At 37.7% G+C, this 20194-nt stretch overlaps 1 protein-coding gene across 3 annotated transcripts in view; it reads left to right on the forward strand.

Moving 5' to 3' along the window:
• Nucleotides 1–2625: 2625 nt before the first annotated feature.
• Nucleotides 2626–20194, forward strand: part of LOC129576383 (uncharacterized) — a 53920-nt gene continuing 36351 nt past the window's right edge. Inside the window, exons 1-2 of one of the 3 annotated variants that reach the window (XM_055461381.1) lie at nucleotides 2626–2771; nucleotides 5698–7213. In XM_055461381.1, the coding sequence (XP_055317356.1) occupies nucleotides 7087–7213 (127 nt within the window). In that variant the 5' untranslated portion in view covers nucleotides 2626–2771; nucleotides 5698–7086. Of the gene's footprint in view, nucleotides 2772–2896; nucleotides 3303–5697; nucleotides 7214–20194 lie in introns of those variants that run through there. The other 2 variants (XM_055461382.1, XM_055461383.1) reach the window with 2 other exon arrangements.

The following is a 20194-nucleotide window of genomic DNA, read 5'->3' on the forward strand; positions in this document are numbered from 1 at the left end:
CTCTCTCTCTCTCTCTCTCTCTCGCTTTCTCTCTTCCACTCACACTCAATCCATCTGCCTCGCTCGCTTGAATCGAATGGAAAATAGCATGATTGACTCACTCGGATGTGAAATGAAAAGGGTTTTTCAAATTTTGCCATTGATGGAGTTTCAGACTGAACTGAAATCGGATTTCCGTCGAAAATATAGGAACATAGTTTCAATAGAATCCGGGATGCTTTTTGTATTCAAGTGCGCAATGATACAACGATGGGACGACGACGAAGGAAAAACACGAATAACAACAGGCAATACAAATAACCCGAAAAAATCACAAATATCATAAGCTATGTGCCAGCCGAAGAAAAATATAAAGAGACACAAAATTGCCAAATGCCGATGTGGAGACATTAATCGTCAACGACAGTGAAAAATTGAATGGTTTTGTCGATTGGACAAACGGCACATACTCGTACTCGCTCTTCGAAATCCAACGATATATCCTCGCCAGTTTCTCTCCTTCTCATTTTTTTGCTCTCTTTTTTCCCCCGATTTCTCATTCTCGTCCGCACACACACACACATGCTCGTTCACATTCGGTTCTGAGGGCAACCGTTGATAACTTTTCACGTCAGCGATTTTTGGAGACATACCGAGGCAGAAAAAAAAATCCTTCTAACAAAAATAGACCGCTTTAAAAGATGCAATTACTCCAATTTATATTGGTGCTCCGTTCTTTTTTTTATTCTTGGTCGAATCATGCCAAATCGTTTTTTATTTCGTGAATTGCTCTTAGTTTACTAATCAATGAAAATGAGATCACAACAAAGTGGATGAGAAAGTGAGTGAGGAGGGGGAGAGAAAGCCAAAGAAACGACTGCATTTAAACATGTTAAATTGAATTCGTTTTTATTATCGTACGATGAGCATATTTTCGTTGTGGTTCGATGCCAAATCCATTGATGGTCTTTCTCACTTACAACGTGTGTCCCGAATATTCTTGGCTGTCGATGTGTGTTCGTGTGATTATTTTTGTTCCTTGTTTACCTCATCATCGCGATATTGTTTCGCTTGGATGACCCGCTGTCATATCCCAGCGCAAAATACAGAGAGAAATTAAAAAAAAAAAAACGGACAAAATAAACGAGCACCAACACACCACTTGCTCATACGGTGTACATGTGTATGTATCGAAATACATTCACACGCACACGGCTCCTTACACATGGTTCACGCATCCGTACACTTTGCCCGATTATTCTTTTTTTTTATATTTCCTTCATTTTCCTTCGTTCTTTCATATGCTATTCATATCATTCACTCATTTTATAATAATTAATCTCTAATATGTGCGCGCGTTTTTCTGTTTCACTCGACGGCCGAAGCAGGCGACGGTGGCGGTCATTGGTGAGAAGCATGTGTTTTTTTTTCTCGGGGAGAATATGCGATTGAAACTGAATGAAACTAGAGTGCGGCGTGCATTTGGCGCTTCTGTTTGATTTTGGTTTCGAACAAATTTCAAACAAAAATCCACATAAATAAATGCAGGCAACCAACGGCGATGACGTGACGCGCTAATTCTATTTCGATTACCTCATTTAAATGAAATAATAACGCTCTCGTTAAGAGCGGAATTCTTTTCGCTGATTTTCTTGTTCCTTCACTCGGTAAAAGTCTTTAAATTTTATTTTGTTTACATTCACCGCGGAGAGAAAAAAAAACCGCTTGCATATTCAAACATTCTTTTCGCTGCAGTTCTTCAAAATTTGGTGCAATTTATAACCCAATTCAATACCATTACCGCGATCAACCATTTTTGGGGCATCTATCCGAAAGTAACGAGAAAAAAAAATCTTATCAAAATCCAAAGACTGTGAACTCTCTTTGAACTCATAATTGCGCTCATCAAGCATCGCCAAAAGGTGGAAACAAATGAGCAGCAACGAAAATGATGATGTTTATTCATTTTAATTTAGTGCTTTGTGTCGAGATCGTACAATAAATTGAAACAAAAGTCGATGCTACACGGAAAATAGGGTGAAGAAAGAGAAAGAAAGAAAAGAAAAAAAGAATCGTCGGCGACGTAGACAAACATAGACAATTACATGCGAAGATAGTTCAACCGTGTGTTCTAATCGAGCCAACAAAACGACATAAAGAAATAGATGAAATGAAGACAATATTTATGTGTGTAATTTTTGTTTCTGTTTCATTCCCTTTGGATTATTATGGTTCCATTCGACGACGACGACGATGACTCGACTGGTAGCGGGGTCTCTTTTTTTGCGTGTGAGACAATTGAATTTTAACTGCGTGCGAGGAGTGGATGTATGTGTGTGTGTGTGTGTGTGTGTGTGCTTGACTTGCTTGGCTGTGTTTGACGGTTGCGCGTGTGAAAAAATAACAAAATTAACAAAAAAAAAATGAATATTCAGTACAAGCCAAAGCCAAAGCCCAATACAATAATAATGAAAAAGACAGAGAAAAAAAAAGAACAAACGTGTAGTTACAACCTGAACAAACGACACAATGAACGTAGAGACGCAAAGAGAAGACGACGAGAGAGAGAGAGAGAGAGAGAGTGAGAGAGAGAAAACACAACCTATAACCAACGAGAGAAAAATAGGGAAAAATAACAGCAAATGCACGATCAAGCAAAAAAAATATGGTTAAAAAGAAATAAACAACGGACAAATGAAAATATACGAACAGAACGGCAACAGTCACACATCCACTCGCACTCGCACTCACTCACACACCGACAACAAACTCAAATACAAACGAAAACAAATGTAAGCATTTGCCGTTCGCGGCTGGTAAACGGCAACTATATCACTTATGCTACTACACCTTCTTAACAATTGCCTGTGCTTTGTGTGTCGAGGGAAAAAAACGGCGAACAGCCGCTCTCTGTGTATATATTCCACATATAATATTCGGATCGAGCGAGCGAGCGAGCGCGCGCGCGCATGGTGTATGTATGAATCGAGCCTGTGCTACACTGCACTCACCAACGACCGATTCAAATCATAATAACGATTCGACGGAGACGCACACGGATTAGCGTGCTTCGCAATTTAAACAGCATATATTTTTTTGAATTTTTATTGATTCAGTTTTTCCGAACCGGCCACCACGGTGAAACCAACAACATCAACAGACAGACAGATCGCGTTCTCGCCGATTTTATCCTAGCGATCGTGAATATTCGGTCCATCCGGAGTGATTAGTTTTGTTTTTTTTTTAATCTCATTTCTGCGAATAAACGACTCTATTTTTTTTGGCGAGTTGTTTTCACAACAATTAAACTGCAACGCAATTGTGTACGTTTGTGTGTTTGTTTATTCTTTTTCCGTTATTTTTTGCCTTTATTTTATTTAAATGCGCGGGGTTTTGAACCCCATGGATTACGTTGTTTTGAGTGTGACTTTGAAAAAAAAAAAAAGAAAAGAGAAACGATTGCAATGGTGCATTGATGCTCGAGAGTGAGTTTGTTGGGGATTTTTTTTTCAGTGGTTTTCCGCGCGCACGCACACACACTATGTGTGTATTTATGTTATTCTGCCGTTTGTGTCCGCGACCAACTGTAATCGACCAAAATAATCCCAACAATTCTATAAATATTTAGCGTAAAATTTTCTATGTCTGATCATATCTTCGTTGTCACAGTGTGCAAAACGTGTGCGTATCCCATTTTCCGTGTGCCTACTGTTGTGTCAGCGTATCTATCTGTATTTGCATGCCATAACATTTCGGCTACTAAAAGTAAAACCGCTTTTTTCCCTTCATCTCTGTTCTGTACGCCGCGATTGAACGACGAACAAAAAAGAGCGACTGGCACCAAAAATATTTGTGAATCGTTCGGCGATCAAACGCGTCGCGTATGCGCGAAAAACGAACGCAGAACAACAACACAAAAATGCGATGCTTTAAAAACAGCTCTCAAATTCAATCATAGCCATCGTTGTCAGCGTTCGATTTCGTTAGAGATGTGTGTGTGTGTGTGTGTTTGTGTACCGAATCAAGTACATCGAGCGTGCATTCAACGTCAAATTGTTTTACAAATAGTCCAAATATTTTTCCTATTTTTCTTCGTTCGATTTTCCGTTGTGCGTTTTTTTCTCATCGATATTCACTTGGGCTGCATCGTATTATTGAAGGTTATTTGATCTCTGTATACATTTTTTCGTATTTATAATCGTTCGACAGTCTGTTTTCCATTTCAATGTGCCCACGAATTTTTTTGCTCCGTTTCCAATATCATCAATCACAACGGGGATTTCGAATGTAACGGCTATCATGCGAATGCAGCAAAAGAGAGCTACGGCCAACAATAGCAACAACAACAAAATGTAGTGCCACTGATATGTACCAGTTGAATGCAACACTTGCTCCCCCAAAATTTCTCTTTTCCTTCATTTTTTGTTTTTGTTTCGAAAAAGATGCCCCAAGTGAGACATATTGTTTGTATAGTTCGTTCTGTGTGGAAAAAAAAAACACAGCGTTGAATAAGTTGAAACAAATTGTGCTTCATTTGAATTGAAATTTACAACGCGGCCACAATAATAATAATAAAATTAAATTGGGACGATGGAATTTTTTTTTTTCGAAATTTGTTGTGTAAAAATGTTAAAATTAGAATTTTTGCGGGACGCCGCACATCACAAAACATTGGAGTGGACAGAGAAAAGAGCCACACGACAACGACAGACCAATGACGTGTTAAAAATAGAGAAAGAAAGATGATATTTCGGACAATGCGAGAGAAAGATCGTCGCGAAATGAGAGAAAAGAAAGAAAAAAAAAAAATAAGGAAAGAATGAGCGCACCACAAGATCTTTGCCACGCGTGGATTAAATACGAAACGCACAAACACAAACACTCACAAATTATGAGCAATCATTCATTTCCTTTCCGATGAACTCAACATTTTTACGATGTTACTTTTTTAATGGTCTCTTTTTTTTTTAAATATTTATTTCTTTTTTCATCATAATTTTTTCTCAAAATTGGTGCGTTCTTTTTTCCTCTCTCTCCCTCTCCCTCACTCTTTGTTTGTATAATTTTTCGTTTGTTTATTTGCGTTTAATGATTGCGTTTCGATTTGAAGAAGAAAAAAAAATGTTGCTTTGTATTAACGCCGAATTTTCATGTTGATCTTGTTCAAGGGCTTTTTTTGGCATTTGTTTCGTTTGCCCTCATGCCTGTAGCCGTAACAAGAAAACGAGCGAGAGAAAATTACGAACGACAACGACGACGATGACGACAACAATTACGAATCTGATTGTGAGTGTGGGAAAGGCCATAGCAATCGCTTCTGATTTGGTGGCATTTCATTTTCGGGAGGCAATTGTTCTGTGCGTTTGGATCGTGCATTTCAACAGCCACTCATTCAATGGCATACATTGAATACAATTGCCGAAATCAAAGTCTGTTTCGAATTTAAAATTTCGGTCAAAGGTGTATTTAGCACTCGAAATGAAGTGAGCGAGTGACAGAAAAAAATGTTATGTCCAAGCTAACAGCGTTGATTCGACTTCAATAAGCATCGACAGATCAACCATAGCACAAAATACTGACACGCATTTCGGCGTCAATTGTGATTTAAAGACAAACTATGCTATAGTGTTGCTCATTTTACGCATAAAACATAAACTAATTTGAAATAATTATCTCTCTTTTCTTGTTTCATATTGTTCCCTTGTTTCTATTTCGCAGATTTTTCTTGGCTCTGTTGAATCAACACACAATAACACCGCGAGTATTCGCATCGAAATGTAGCTACGCATGCGAATAAAGCAAGAAGAATGAGACAAGCTGAAACGAAGCGAGTGCATCGTGCATATTGCATTTCATTCTATGTCAAAAGACTTTTAAGGCAATCCATTTGATAAAATTGTGTGTGAGCAAAGTTTTTTTTTGCATTGGCTAGTGTTAGTGTGACTGTGTATTTGTTTGCGCGCCGGTGAGCGCTCGCCCATGAACATTTGTGTTGCGATGTATTTGAAATTCGAATCGTGAGCACACTAGACAAATTGTGAATTCAAAGCGGACAGCCGACAACAACAACAAGCAACGAACGAAAAATTGACACACAACTTTTCAAATGGAAAAGAAACGGAATTAAATTGTTGCATTTGCTTTGGATCACGCCGACCGAACAAGTGCCAGGGAAAAAGAAGGCAAGTGAGAGAAAAACAGTGCAAGATAAATAAAAGTGTACGTGAGTGTGTGTGTGTGTGTGTGTTTGTGTGTGTATTTCTACCCGGGGTGTGTATGCGCTAGCGCTATCGTATATTTGTGTTTTTCCGGTAACGAGCTAAGAACGTGTATGTCACAGAAAATGCCGTTGATTGAGTGTAGAACGAGTGTGAATGTGTCCCCGCCGAAAATGCAACATTGACTAAGAGCACGCTTCTCGATGGTCGGATATGTATTTTGCATGCATTTGGTGAATAGCAAAAAAAAAGAGCATCCGCACAGCTTCTGTCGCTGCCGTCGCCATCGCCACCGGAACAGAGTGTTGAACGTGCAAAATTCGATTTGTGGCAACATTGGAGTGTGCAATATCTTTGGATGCACCTGAATTTATTGTAAGCATTTCGCCACATTCAATATATACATACACAAACACGTACGGAGATAGAGCATCGAGTGAGTGTTTTGATAACAGAAATAAACGCGCAACGAAAATAAAATGCCCGAGTAATGTGAGTGCATTACGTATTTGCATGAAAATTGACGCCCGCCCGCCCTTGCGCGTATGTGTGAGTAAATCAAAAGGGAAAATGTGTTGTTTTCTCCAAAAATTTAATCAATGTGAGAAATAAAAAACGAATGAAAGACTGTGACATCAAAACGCATGACAAAAAAAGGGAAAGAAAATCGAGTCAAAAAGAAAAACAAGAAAAACAAGTAACCTAACAAAGAAAAGTGAAGTTGAAATATACATACTCAACGGCAAATTAGAGAAGACAAAGACTTGACACGGAGCGACAACACAGCGCATCGAGTATTAGCAGCGACATAAGACTGAACAACAGCAGCACACAGAGTGTGTGGACGAACGAACGAAAAAAGCAAGCAGAAGCAGCAGACAAAAAAAAAATGATGAGCATTACAGCAAAAATGCTGCACCAGCACCACTATCACCCAAAATCGATTAGTCAGCATAGATTTGTAGCTGTAATTTTAACGCTAATTGGATTACTTCACGGAATTCATTGCGAAATAGGTAATTAGTTTAATTTAATTGAATTCGACCAGCGGCAGCGAAACAGCCGCTGCTGCGTTTCGATGCTCTTTTTTTTTAAATTTTTATCGATTCATTTCAAATGAATCATTTGCGACACTCACTTTTATTCCATCGTGTCTTTCCAATGAAATCGAAACATAAACAACCAAATTCATGAACAAGACAGAATAAAAAAGATATTATGAATCTTATTGATGATATTATGTTCACACGATTTGAACTATTTTCGTGTCATCAGAAGGAGAAAACAAAACGACAACACACAAAATAAAACCTCATTGTCTCTATGCACGAACGCACGAGATTTCCATTTGACTGGTTATTGGTTTTCACTAATGACCGTGAACATTTCCCATATTTTTCATTGTTTCCGAACGACACAACCGTATTAGCATTATTATTGTCGTCTACACTTGTAACACTTTCATTAGAGTGTGTATATGCTTCATGTTTTGTGTCTCGCGCACCCGCTCATTCGTTATTTCATCACAATGTGCAGTTGTTTTCGAATTTTGGTTTGACGCTGTGTCTCGTCACATTTCACCATTTCGACTATGTAAAATACAATACGATGCGATCGCAACATTGTATCCACTTAACGCTTTTTCAATTAATGCCATAGTTTGCGCTTCGCAACATTTTGCCGCAGAAAACCTGGGCTGAGTGTTGTGATGGTCGGTTATGTCGATTCAATTTGTTTACAATTCGAAATGGAAAATCGGCTGAGGAACATCACACAATACTCGAGTATTTGATGTTATTACATTGAATTGAATTTAGGCTAGCGCCTGATATTCACTTTTGATACGGCTTCCATTTGAACTTTGGAACAATTTGAAGTACCAAATGCTTTTGAAAAACACTCTTTGAGTATTAGAGCGAGAGAAAGAGCGAGAGAGAGAGAGAGAGAGACGGAAAGAGAGAGAGAGACGGAAAGAGAGAGAGAGAGAAAGATAGAGAGAGAAACGGAGAGATGGAGACAGGGCGGTAGAGCGAAAAAGGGCCTAGTGAAAAATTGGCACAATTTAGTGTTATCGTTGCGTGAAGTGAGTTTTGAAAAAGTTTGTTTCTTTATCGCAATTATTATGTGTGACACACATTTATTATCGGCATAATTCATTTAATTGTCATTGAATGCTTTGAAAATGCTACTGCTGTTGTGTGCATCTGCTGTATGTTATCCCATCTCTCTCTCTCTCTCTTCTTCTATCTGTGTGCATCGCATAGGTGCCGGAATAATAGAAATATTTAATACACATTGTTTGAGTCTTCGGTGTTATGTGTGTGTGTATTCTGTATGTTAGAATTTGTGCTTTGCATTCCCATTGAACCAAAGTTGAGCTCGGTGTGAACGTGTCATTTGGCTCGATGGATGCATCCCCATGGGAAGTTTAGAGAATGAATAAAAAAAAAAACAAACAACCAACAACAACAACTGAATGCTGAATATTCCAACAATTTTTGTTTTATTCATTCACATCCGCTTTCACATTTGATCGTTCTTTTTTCTCCTCTCTCACAATGCAACACCAACAGCAGCGCGGTAAACTACGATGAAAAACTCCCAAAATGTAAAAATAAGCAGCTCGCGAGCTAGTTTGTACAATATTTGTTGATTATTTATGTAAAACAAAGAATACATATTTCTGGTGGTGTATGCGAGCTCGGCGCCATTGCATCCACCACAAAACAAAGGCATTTCAATAGATTTACTTTTACTCGCTGGTTTTTTTTCCCGTGTGTGTGGGTGCTGTGTGCTTTTCTCTTCTTACCACTACCACTCCGCCATCATCATTTTTACAAAGTTTCTTGTTTGCCTCATAATAAATAGAAGAGGTGCTGATGCGTTACTCGACAATGACGCTGCAAACCGTTGATTTACCATTATTTTTGCCAAAGTCAGCGAGAGAGAGAGAGACCTTTTGTTCTTTCGTATACTCGCGAGCACAGTGACATTGCACTTGAAAAGTCTACTTTGGTTGCCTCCAAATCCGTTCTCCGCTGCTTTTGAGATGGCGTAAACTACCATTTTACACGTATGCGAATTAGCTAACTATAATTATTCCACGCCATCTCATCGCGTTTGAAATGGGCGCAAAGAAAATGATCACCAGCAATTTTGAATTTCCGACGACGCTCAACCTGCATTGAGCCACTTAAAAAGAAAGCGCATTCTGCAACAAGCATAAGAAGAAGAAGAAAAACACGAAGAAGGAGGTGGAATTTATTCAAACACCTACTTCACAAAAATGAAATTCGTATTTTAAAGCCATTAAAACGCATTGAAACCGAATCACAGTCTCATTGAAGCGTGTATAATTGCATTTATTATTTGTGAAACTGAAACTTATGATTTCACAGGAAATCAAGCCGATTATTTCGAATGCCAAACATACAAGCCAGACCATTTTATGCTGGTATTCATTGGGTAAAAGCATTAAATTTATCGGATTTATTCATGTGTTTCACATAAACCGAGAAGAGCATGGACATTCATTAGAGCTGACTTGGGGATGTAATTTAATTTAGTTCAATTAATCTTTGGTCGAATGGAATCTTAATCAATTTGCGAATGTTTCTAAAATTTCGGAAAACATGTATACACTCGGCTGAACGATACTAAACCAAGATGCGCCACCTTCTCGATTACCAATCAAAGAGATGGTCTTACGCCTGCCATGGTTCACCAATAAATAAATCAATACCTTAAAATGAACACTTGAACGCATTTCAGTTCAAACAAAACTTTTGCAACACTCAATCTCATGAACACCGAATATCGCTCAGACGAACCCGCTTTTCAGTGGAAGTTTGCCGATATCTTTCGACAGTTATGATCCCGAAGAACGCAGAGTGCACTTGATAGTTTCGACCAATCGTTTGGGAAATACTGTAAATGCTGTCGAAACTTAAACAAATCGTAAACTCAAAATTTGAAACAATTTCAATGGCCTGAAGCTGAAAAAAAAATTATAACAAGACTCCGTTGAATAAAAACGCGGTTGCTGTTTTTATTTGCTGCGCATTTTTCTGGTCTACGAAGTGGATAATCCATGAATTGCATGGTTTCTCGTTGCGCTTTTTTTTTTCTTCTCGCCGATGCACTTCATTCTCTCGCCCAATTTTTCATTTCCATCACAAAAGACAAAAAGAACTTTTTGCAAATTATCAACTTTTGATCCCGGAGCAAAAATGAAGGAGAAAAAAACGCGTTGAATTCATAATCGAAACTTGATTTATGGAGAAAAGTGTGTAGTTCCAACACTTGTTCTATATATGAAAATAGTAAAATTGAAGATTTAAAATTTAGCGATGATTTTGCATATGTATTTTTTTTTTCACGATTTTACTCGCACTTGTAATGCAATCCATTTTTTATGGAACATTTTTTGTTGTTGAATTTTCATGCAGAATGAACTAACCAATGTAGATGTGCATGGAAAAAAAAACGAAATGCTTTCTGTTTGCATTTGATTTGCTACAAAAATGAAGTTCAAATTACGGTATTCGGGTCAAAATACCGAATGCAAAGCATTAGCATCAGCATCGCGGCACACAGTAGCACAAAGTTGATGCCAGCAACACCGAGAGAATGTGTCTTCATGTGCGAAACAAGTGGATCCGGAAAGAATCACGTTGTATGTCATTTTGATATTAAGTGAGACGAATCGAAAAACCGAGAATGATTTTTGCCAGAATGACAACGTTCGCGGTAGAGCATAGGCGAAATTCATTAAAAAAACAAGAAACAAATAAAAAAAAAACAGTTCATTTTTGGTTCGTCTTCATTCGGTTCATGAGTGTGCCGATGATGTGTATGTGTGTGTGCGTGTATGTTTGTTTCGATTCTTATCAAACACAGTTTATGGCCGTGTAACACACGCAGCCATCATATGCATGTGGATTTCTTTTTTGGTGTTGATTCAACTCGTAGGCATTGTGTATTATGTATGGTAGCCAGAGCTTTTGCTCTCTCTCGCGCGCTCTTGCTCTGAAAATACCAGCCATCGCTAACCGAGAGACAACGAACTATAGCGAAAATTTCCCACAGCATTTTTTTTTTCTCTCTGCTATGCACGTGAATAATCCAAGTTATTCGTTTCCACGTTTATTTTATACACAATATCTTCTTTTTTTTCGTTGTTGCTGTTGCTTAATCATCCCACCACTCTTTATTAGTTCATATTTGTGGTTTTGTTTCGTTAGATTTTTCCACGTTGTCTTCTTCTTCTTTCGCAGATTTGTAGCAATGCTAAAATGCTTTCTCGATCGCGCGAGAGAGAGCCCGATTATCTTTTGCTCGTTGAATTCTATCTATGTCATTTCCTCCACGAAAATTGTGTTGCTACCGTTGTTGTTGTTGTTTCTTTCCTTCTGTTCGTATTGTTGCGGTTTTTTTTGCTCTACTCCGTGTTCTCGATTCAGTTTTTCATTCCATTTCAGAGTCGAGTGAAGTTCGTTGATTTCTGTGCTTTGTATTCGTGATTATTCTTATCACATATGCATAAAAAATGGTATGGCATGCACTAGCACTACCATAAGAGTGAGCAAAACTCCCGCAGTTCAGTGTATTGTACAGTTCACTTTGATTGCGCTGAGTCTACCGTCGATGGAATTGTGCACACAAAGATTTTTGCGCGCGCTTATCACGTTACGTCGAAACGCATTGAAGCTGCTGTTTGACGAGTGCGACAGCCAGCCATGGCCACATTTTTGAAGCTCCGAGAAATTACAGAGTCTTAATGAAAGAATAAAAGAGCGTTTACATTTTCCCGACGCGAGCGCACTCGCGCGCGCATACACATCAAAAAAAAACCCCAGAGATGATTATACATTGTTTGGTTGTCGTGTGCGTTTGGCACTCGAGCTTTGTTTGTCACAACCACCGCTGTCGCACGATCTATTCATTATGGCCATTTTCTTGTTTGTGTTTTTCTTTCGGTCGCTACGCCTTTCTCGCTTGTTGTTTTCTTTTCGCTGTTGTGAGAGAGTGTGTGTTTTGTATAGCTTTTTGTCGATCGCTATTTTCATTATTATTCCGATGCAAATGGTAGAATGCAATGCACCACCATAGGAAATGCGCTGCTGCATTCGGGCTTTTGTTACGGGAAATCACGGGAAAACGTTTTGTGTTTTTACAATGCCAATTTACTGGATTCGTTGCAATTGCATGCACTTTGCATTTTCGACCGAGCCAAAAAAAAAAAAAACGAAAAACACAAATGCCCGTGTGTCTTTGCTCTTCATGAGCACGGACTGGCCATGACGATTTTAACTAGGCTGCCGCTGTACTTCGAAAAAGGCCGTGCGTTTCACCACACAAAGGAAGAGAGAATACAAGCCGCTTATAACCGCTATAAATCGAAACGATTTACCAGCCGGCATAACATTACTAATTATTTTTCTCGACTCTTCTCGTCCTTCATATTCATTCAAAAGTCGTACACACTTATTTCCAATGTGTGTTGTGCTGTGTTGTGTTATGTGTTGTTTTTTCCATTCAGTTTTTGTTTTATGCTGCACTCAACGTGTCGCCAATTTTTCACTATTTTTCCACATCAGTTGAATAGAAGAAGGGAAAAAAAATTGCATCGTACTGTTGTTGCTGTGCTGCAGCATGTGTTTGTATATGTAGTGGATCAGGTTTTCTTTACCGTTTTTATTTTTTGCAGCAGCTTTTCTTCCGAGAGCAAGCGAGTATGAAAAAGTAAGCGTGTACCGTTGCAGTGTTGTCATTTCGGTTTGGTTTTTATGGATTTCAACTTCATTTGTTATTTATTTCTTTGCATTTTGTTGCGATTGACTTGAAAATATGAACCTTTCTATGCGTTGCAATTCGTCTTTTCCCATTACCGTTGCTATAGTTTCCGTTCAAAATGGTAGCAATTCTTTATTTTTACTCATTGCTTCTCGTGAGCACGCATTTGGTTCCCTTCTGTTTCACTCTATCTCACACCCGCACTTCTCACCAACGGTTTTTATCTCGCGGCTCTGTTGCCCGTTCATCGGAAGTCAATGTTCGAAATTCATTTTTATCTTCATTTATCACATGCACTTTTTCTTCGTGCACATTTCACACGTATGAAATATTTGTGTGAACATTGTGCCAAATTGAATGCAAGATATCTATCATGGATTCGCCAGAGTATATCATAATGTTTCATCTGTGTGTGTGTGTGTGTGTGTGTGTGATGTTACACTGAGCATTGGGGTACATTGAAAGAAATTTTTACACACAATTTTATTTGACACACGTGTATCTATATCTTTCGGTGCTTGTTTTATTCTATGCTATTTCATTTTCTGTGCATTTGTTTTTACTCTATCTCATTCTCCCTATCTCTTTCTCCCGCTCGGTCGCTCGGTCGGTCGGTCGGGGGATATTAATTCATTTGTGCATTTCGAGTGCACTGTCAAAGGAAATAGATATTTCATCTTCTCTCATTCATTTGGTTGTGTTTGGCCTTTGTGAGATTGTGATAGTTTCATTTGTAACGAAAACTTTGTTTTTCAAAGTGAACCGAACAACTTTTTCGCGAGGCAGAAAAAGTTTATGCTTCACAAATTAGTTCATAATTTACTTAAAAGTGTACAGATATTGCTTTCAAACTGTTCATTCTCAGAAACACACGCACACAACACACAATTTTATTTGAAGACAAATTTTTTACATTTGAGAACATTCAACTTGAAGATATTTTTTTGATTTGTAACTCGAAGCGAAGCGACAAATTTAATTTGGTTTTGTATTTGCGGTACAGAAAAGGAGAAATACCGAGAGTAGTATTTTTGTTGCTCATCTTGTAGATCTGTTGGGTAGATATGCAAACTGATTAACGGCATTACTTAAACGCATAAGCAATTTGATGCCATTGGAATAATTGAATTTTGATAATCCAGGCGCCCGTATCTCGATTTGAAAATCGAATGTGCTTCGGTAAATCCACATAGTTCTTGCTGATCGTATGTGATGGATAGACTCAGCGAATCGGTCTTTGCAAAAACAAAAGCAATTAATTCAACTGCCACATTTTGGAAAATTGAATCCCGAATTCCATTAAGTGAAATTTCAATTGTAAACTTTTCCATTAGCTCGATGTGTATGTGTGTGTATATTTGTCACTGTGAATGAGTGTGTGAGAACGTCACAGAAAGTGGAAGTCTCTTCCTCTCTCTCTCTCTCTCTTTCTCTCTCTCTCTCTCTCTCTCTCTCTCTTTCTCTCTCTCTCTCTCGTCAAATAACCCATTGGATTTTCACATACAAACGAACACACAACTAGATGCAGTCAATCTGAATGCAATTTGGCATTATTTGTGCAATAATTCACGGTCCGAATTGGGTAAACTCATTCATTCACTAGCAAAGATATTGTATAACAGCTAACTACTCGCTCTCGCATGCATAATGTATGCATGCCCGTAAAACATTCGGTTTAGTTAAGTGAAAACTATTTTCATTATTGGTTGATTTTCTATTTTACGTAAATTTCCGAGAATAGAGTGTGCGTTAGCGATGGGTAGTGGACAAGGTGGTGGTCATTAGAGTCCATCTTCAGAACCGAGCACACGTTATATACAAAAGCCAAAAGCTATCGCTCTTTCTCTCCTCCCCAGGAAAAAAAAGAGTGTTGTTGCAATTATTTAATAGTTGTTTCATGATAACACTTGCTTGACCATTTCAAAATAGCCACAATTTATAGACCGACACATGCCCAATACATTGGGATATTTCACATGCACCCTAAAACTAGAGTTCTGTATGTGTTTGTTTGATACGTACGGCGGCAAACACAAAACGATTGTGTAAAATGTTTTCTATTCTACTGAAAATTCACTTCAATGTTAATAACGATTTCGAAGAATGGCAATCACTAGGATATTATCAAATGAAAATTACAAACTGAAACAATGTGTGTGTGTGTATGCGACTGGTAACGAGGGCACAGGGGGACGATGCATGGAACAGGTGACACCGTTCCCGCAAATACTATTCTACAAATGAACATGTCCCAGTCACATACAAATATGCACCACACCGCATATGTTACAGCCACACCAAAAATGAAGAACATTTCACCGAGAAAAAAAAATCGTAACAGGAGAATAGAAATGAAATTTGAAAATAACAAGAAAGAATGAGAAAGAGAGAGAGAGAAAGAAAATGGAAAAGAAAAAAATAACCGAATGAAATGAAGTAGTAAACCATTGAGACATATGTTGCACCGACTCGATCCCTAGAATAATATTTTTCCCTCGCTTTTTTTTTTTGTATTTTTCGTGCTTCTCTATTTTTAGTCGATTTGTTGAACAAGTATATTCAACAACCTGCAACTTAATTCACATGAAGTGAGCGAAAAGAAAACCAATATGGGAATAGAGAGAGAGAGAGAGAGAGAGAGAGAGCGAGTGTAATCTATCCGGATTGTCGATTTGTTTGAACAAAAATCAACGTCTGAACTGAAGAGGTCAATGTCATTTTGGAAATACAAATGAAGATGTAGTTTGGTGTCCAATTTTTTTTTTCCTTTTTCGGAATGACTTACTCATCGTGTATTAAATAACAAAATGCATATCGATCTTCTGGATACGTAAGAATGTGTCAGGATCGAGTTTCTCTCTCACTCTCTTTCAGTTTTTCTTTTGCAATCAGAAGACATTTGGAGATTAAAATGTCGTGTATTTCTGCATTGAACAATTTCCCAAGCGTTTCGATTTTGGCTCTGAGTATTTTCACACTGTCAATGCCTTAAAAGTAAGGTGAATTCGAAACGAAGCGTTTAACATAAATAACAGCAATAACAATGCTGCCGTCGCCGGTGAAAAAAAAAGTGTACAGGCAAAATAAATCGACCGCCCCGGCACAGAAAATTCAATCGTTCCGCTCGATTTGTGTTTTGTCGTTGAACGCATTTGCATTTTAATTTATGTGTATGCTAACGAAGTGGCAAACACAACCGAATCCAAAGATATGCCATGAAGACAATACGACCTGGCCTCCATGTATGTAGAGCATAAAATGCCCTGGAAAAATAAAAAACGAACACACATCTCGAATAGCATCTACTAGAGCAGCACATTTAAATTGTCACCCGAAAAAGAAACACAAAGTTGTGTATCATTTCGTTTTGAGGCTTTTGTTGTTGCTAATTGGGTTCCCTTTTTTTGTCTATATCATGTGTGTCAATTTAGTTGAAAGCTGCCGTTACCATCGCTGCCGGCACTACTAATATCAATAGAAATTGTGTTGTGTATGTTTCACATGTTATCCGCTTCAATGGCGCTAAATTTCTACGCAAACACACACACATACACACATACACTTTTTCGTTTTCAAACGATAGAGAGAGAATGGTGAATGTGCAACGAGATCAAATTAATAAAGCCAAACGTTAAAATTTTGTTACAAACAGTGACTAATTTCATCCATGAATATTTAATGCCAAGGAATTATGTATCATGTACTGTAAAATGTTGCTTTGCAACGATTTATAGTGTGTGTATTTTTGCACTGTAAATTAGAGTGAAAATATATGCATAAAATGTGTCGCACTTGGTTAATCTGTTGTTGGGAGTTGTAAAAGAGCGGCAAAAATGCACATGGAAAAAAATTACGCGAAATCGCAAAAACGGCAACACACAGAGAGACTTCTCTTCGTCATTGGCCAAAGCAATGCAGTGGTGGTTTGCTCTCAAACTCTTTTTTTTTCAAGTTTTTACGTTGGGTTTTTTTTTTTGTTATTGCACTTTGTGTGCTTTTAAAATCAACGATAACGACAACGACAACGACGTCGACGATGATGACAATGACGACAACAAAACACCATATGTTCGGTTTTATTCACGTGTAAATGCAGCAAAATATACGTACACATCTGAATACACACATACAGTGTACACACACATTCAGACTGCATTGAAACACTTCTCAATCTTGTGTACCGTGCAGCTTGTACAGTGTTGTTGTCCGGTATACGGTTTTTAATCAAATTTTTCTACATATTCATTTTATACACCATTCCGTTCCGATAAGTGAACGAATGTGCCGCGTAAAATATGCAGTGTATTATGAGAGGAAGAAAAAGCAGTAAGAAAGGACACCGGGCACAGTAGAGAGAAAAAAAAAGAACAGAAACCACCGAACGAATGAAGCTAGAGAGGAGAAAAAACGAGTGGGTAATGAAAAATACGAAAACAGAATGATGTGTTGATATAAAATGTAGTGAACGGTAATACGGTTGTGTTGTGTTGCGTAGACGCAACAAAGGCTATTTATCGGTGGTGATCAGGTGGTGTGTATGTAAACGACAATTGAGTGTATAAGTTAGGAATTAAATGCCATACTTTTCTCAACAATGTGTACAAAGTTATCGAATTGAGAACTGCTCACACAAACACACACTCATACACAATACTTGAAAACCATACAACTTCTGAATGCAAACGCATGGGGCGAGATGGAAGTAGTGCAAGCGGCGAAGAGACGAAACCCATTTTAACCACCGGAAATGTATGAAACGCTTGGCTTGAGAAATTTTAACGAATTAACCGGTTTATATGCATGCTCCAGAATATAGAGCACATACAAGTACTCACACCTAATTTTTCAACGTATATATGCCACATTTAATCCTTTGCATTCACATCAAACCGAACATGTATTCATTTCTTTGAATTTTTCTTTTGGTGTAAGTGTGTTTGTGAGCTCTTTGGTTTTGATTCTATCATTTAAATTTCGCTTGCAATAAGTTTAACTGTTCACTTACATTTGCTTTCCCGTTATTTTTGTTCATCAATGGATTTTCAATGTGGCGAGTGTTGGCAGAAAAAAGTTAAAAAAAAAAATACCAAAATCAATGTAGTGCACGCAATGCGCTCAGCTCGACATCGGCAAAGTTATGCATCAACTATCGATGATAAATTTTTATATTTAAATTCATTTTTGTCTCGTCCATCCATTCAGCCTTATTCACTCGCACACTAGCACATACCGAATATTTCATATGAATATCAAATGAGGCTGTGAGAATGAAAATGGCAATACAGGAATGAACATTCTGAACCGCATCAAGAAAAAAAAAATCGCAAAAGTGAATCATGAGTTCTGAATATGCAAAAGTGAACCATGAACCTCCTATGCTGCCCATGTAAATTCATGTTTCACTTTTGCATATTCAGAACTCATGATTCATTTTTGCGAATTTTTTTTTCTTGATGCGTTTCAGAATGTTCATTCCTGTATTGCCATTTTCATTCTCACAGCCTCAAATATAACTTGAACACTATGGAACACCGTCATCACTTTTTTTTTTGTTTGAGAGTAGGACACAAATGAATATATATTCTCGATCGAATCGTTGAATTCCATTTAACGTGCACTCACCACTTATCTCTTTCGCTCGACTCATCAAACCATTCATCAAAATTGGTAGCAATTAAAAATTTATTTATTCTCATGAATAAATCCATTTGTTTGATATGTTCGAAACGACGATGGATATTGGTTTGGTGGGAAAAGGCAGTGAAAAAAAATATATATCCACATTCATTACATTGCCATTTATTTTTTTTTCACATTTCATTTCAATTCAAGCGAGATTAACCGCTGATGTGTTCAAATGTGGTTGAAAAAAAAGCGTCCCGTATTTGATTTTTCAATTTTCCAGAAATAAATGATCATATCGTTTATCCAGCTTAAACGCATACGCTAAAATCCAGAGTATTCTTCGTTTTGTCTTAATCATCCGAAAAGGGGGTTGAATTTGCCCTCAGCCATTTCTGGCATTTCGTTCAATCAATCAAAAACGAGAGAAAAAAAAATCATTCATGAATCAGAATTGAATTCCTTTGCAATCGATTGTCATTGAAATCACATTCCGACGACTCATTGAATCATCAAATAATGTGCAAAAGTGATATTGCCTATCCATTGAGACACATGCACTAACAACAACAACAACAAAAAAACGCAAACAAATACAAAAAAAAAATTGCACAGAAAATTGATTATTTATGCTGAACATTATCACTGTGTCGTTTGGTTTTTTTTTTTTTTTTCATTTCGGTGGAAGTTCCTGTACATCACAAAATATTATAAATTGTGTAAAAAATGATTATTTTATGCATATTTTTTGGTTGGCTTGGCTTCATTATGCTTTCCGGAAAAATGCGATAAAAATTACAAATAAACCAATATTATTATGAGCTATGGATACAGCGACAACAACAAAATAACACACACACACACACACACACACAAGGTTGGATGCATTTGCAACAGGAAGAAAGGGATATTTGACGCTTATAATTTACATGGCAGCAACACGATTTGCGGTTGAAAATTGAGAACGAAAAATCGATCCGATAGCCGCAACATTTTTTTTTAAATCCACAACGGAATATTATCCACGTGTTCATAGTATTCATTTTTCAGTAACGCATAGAGCCAGTTTCACAAAAGGGACTGTCGTTATGTATTTTGCAAAACTGCGTGAAATAACTGAACGACATCTCTCTCTCTCTCTCTCTCTCTCTCTCTCTCTCTCTCATGCACACCCATTGAGGTTCACCGTGCTGTGTGCTTAAACGCTTTGTTTATGTAAATTATTATGTTGTGAAATGTGAAAATGAACGATGAAAATATGATTAATTTATGAAGTTATTTGTTGCTCCGGAAGCACTTAATGTTCAGCAGCGAAGCCGTTCGATTGACTTGGGTACACTAGCAACGGGGTAGCTAGCTCACCATCAATCTCAAATCTATATACTTTGCTCCCATTTATCGCATGCACCAATTACAGATCAAATTCAAATATTGAATGCTAATTTTCGACTTCCATTCATTATTGTGAGATTGCGTTTGCCCACTACCACCATCACCGTCACCATGACCACGCGCGTGAGTGGCAAGTGGAATTTCAATGTGAACAATTCATGCGATGGGGCTGAGAATGTTGAATGGCA

The sequence above is a fragment of the Sitodiplosis mosellana genome, unplaced genomic scaffold (assembly GCF_009176505.1).
Source record: "Sitodiplosis mosellana isolate CC-2019 unplaced genomic scaffold, AAFC_SMos_1.0 Smas_scaffold_6181, whole genome shotgun sequence".
In the NCBI taxonomy this organism is placed as follows: Eukaryota; Metazoa; Arthropoda; class Insecta; order Diptera; family Cecidomyiidae; genus Sitodiplosis; species Sitodiplosis mosellana.